At 43.4% G+C, this 2,279-nt stretch overlaps 1 protein-coding gene across 1 annotated transcript; it reads right to left on the bottom strand.

The window, feature by feature from the left end:
• Positions 1–334: 334 nt before the first annotated feature.
• On the bottom strand, positions 335–1,458 carry LOC125525084 (senescence-specific cysteine protease SAG39-like). The gene is made up of 2 exons (XM_048690111.1): positions 1,023–1,458; positions 335–921 (listed from the first exon to the last, which is right to left on the bottom strand). The coding sequence occupies exons 1-2, from the start codon at positions 1,456–1,458 to the stop codon at positions 335–337; spliced, it is 1,023 nt and encodes a 340-aa protein (XP_048546068.1).
• Between the last annotated feature and the right edge of the window lie 821 nt (positions 1,459–2,279).

Raw genomic sequence — 2,279 nt, 5'->3', positions numbered from 1 at the left:
TGCCACACGGAGAACTTATAGGACAGTAAACTATGAGAAGCATACACACATGGATCACTTGCCACAACACATATTTTAATAGTCTCATCCTCAAGGGGACTATGAAATCAAATGTAGCAGCATAAAACCAAATACAACACGAAAAAATAAATCATAACCATCATGTACATATTCAACATATTTACACAATATCCATGATGTATAAATTGCCAATACATAACGACGTATATTTTCACACAAATTGAAGACATATAAGAGAATCCCTAGAGACAAGGTGCATATGTTTATTTAATCTTCGTGTATGTACGTGGATGTGTGGCATTTGATGCTCTTACTACGCAGTAGGGTAGGAAGGCTCCATGGCAAGACCACACATGCCTCTCTTGTCAGAAATGTCCTTGTCCATTCTTAAATACCCATTCTCTCCCCATGTTGTTCCCCACGAATTCTTCAACAGCCAATATTTTGTGCCATCACTTGTCTTTCCGTAGCCAATAGCTGCAATGCCATGGTCTAGGTCAGTGCCGCAAGAACCAGTCATCACTCCACCTTTGTAAAATTGGAACGTCATGTCACCACCATCCACGGCTACCGAAATAGGTTGGTTCGCAACAGCCGCCATGAGGGCACCTTCATTGTTGGCCGGTACATCCTCGTAGCTCTTGATGGTGGCGGCATCTTTGGATCCACTCTTGCACTTTCCATCTTCTGCCGTATATGGGTAGCTAGACTCACCAGTAAGGCCACCGTTTGAAATGATGAACTTGAACGCATCATCCATGAGCCCACCCTCACAGCCCTGGTCCACACCGTGGACGTCACAATCTACCAACTCTTGTTCCGATAAAGAGATAAGCTTGCCAGTTTTTAGCATGACGATGCCCTCGGTTGCAGCAACAGCAGAAAATGCCCAACAACAACCTACAAAAGATTGTATTGTGGGACATACATGATCACATAAACTTTTAACAAAAAATATCGAGATATATATGGCATACATCATTATTATACTATGTACTTACCACATTGACCCTGATCCTTGATGGGAGTGACCGCACCCTTCGTCCTCCAATCTACTGTTGCCGGCAGTGCATCCAAGGTCACGTTCTCGTACCTGAATCCCATGGGAGCCCTCTCCAAGCTGGCTGTGTATCCTTTGTTAGCCTTTGTCATCTTAAACTCCTCATTGGTGAGGTCGGCAAATTGATTGACGCCCAAAAAGAACTTGTGGTTCTCGGCGTTGAAGGACTCAATGAACTCGACATTGGCCTTGAACACCTTAAACTTCCGAGCCTTCTCAGTGGCATCCTTGTACACACGGCCGTACTGGGCCATCCAACTTTCGTGCCTTGCTACGCTAGACAAGTCATCACTGAGCTCGCGAGCTGCTAGAACTAAACTACAGAGGCAGAGGCAACCGAGTATGGCAAGGAGCAAAACCTTTGGTGGGATGGCCATGTTGACCAAATGATGTGTGTATTGCTAGCAACTAACTGTAGTATGCAGTATGTGTGTGTTTTGCTTTGGTTTAACAAATGGAACTAGGTGGCATATATAGTTACCTTTACGTAATTAAGTATTGGGGATAGTGAGATACGGTGCTTGCACGAAGTAGTGAGTAGAAAGAGGCTCCCGCGTAGCGGTAAAGTACTTCTGGTATAAAATTCTTCTTGCTTGTACGTGCGCTTGCTGCACATGTGAGAATGACCTGCCAACGTTTGATTATTTATCTGCTTTACTTAACAATAAGTTGATTAGCTAATCTAGAGACAGCCATTACTTCTGGTCCATATTGTTAGGCTATTTTTCTGCACCAGGTTTTCTTTGGGCATAACTAGTTAATTAATTAGCCTTTAACAATTATTACAACTTCTTCTCTCTAGTCAGGAAAATTCTTCTTACAACTTCTTAGCTCTGACTGCGCCAACATCTTGTTTCCTCTTTCTTTTTCGTTGTGGGAAGACAACAATTACGACCTGTAGAGTTTCCTACTGGAATAAAGTAGAAAAAACAGCATCCGATTATTTTCCTGCGTTAATTTAGTCGATTAGCTAACTGGTTAATTAGCCTTCAACTGTTACAACTTTGCTCTGGCTAGCGAAAATGTTATCAACCAACCTGTGGTTGGATGATTAGAGGGACTGTGGTATCCGCAGCCCACCAGGGTTTAAATCCTGATGCTCGCATTTATCAAGATGATATGTCGGCTCAGTCTTTCGAAGGTGCTCATAGGGGTAGGATGTGCGTGTGTGCGTTCATAGGGGTGAGTGAATGCGCGT

Source organism: Triticum urartu, chromosome 7, assembly GCF_003073215.2.
Source record: "Triticum urartu cultivar G1812 chromosome 7, Tu2.1, whole genome shotgun sequence".
NCBI lineage: Eukaryota > Viridiplantae > Streptophyta > Magnoliopsida > Poales > Poaceae > Triticum > Triticum urartu.
This window is presented reverse-complemented; position numbering and strand designations above follow the sequence as displayed.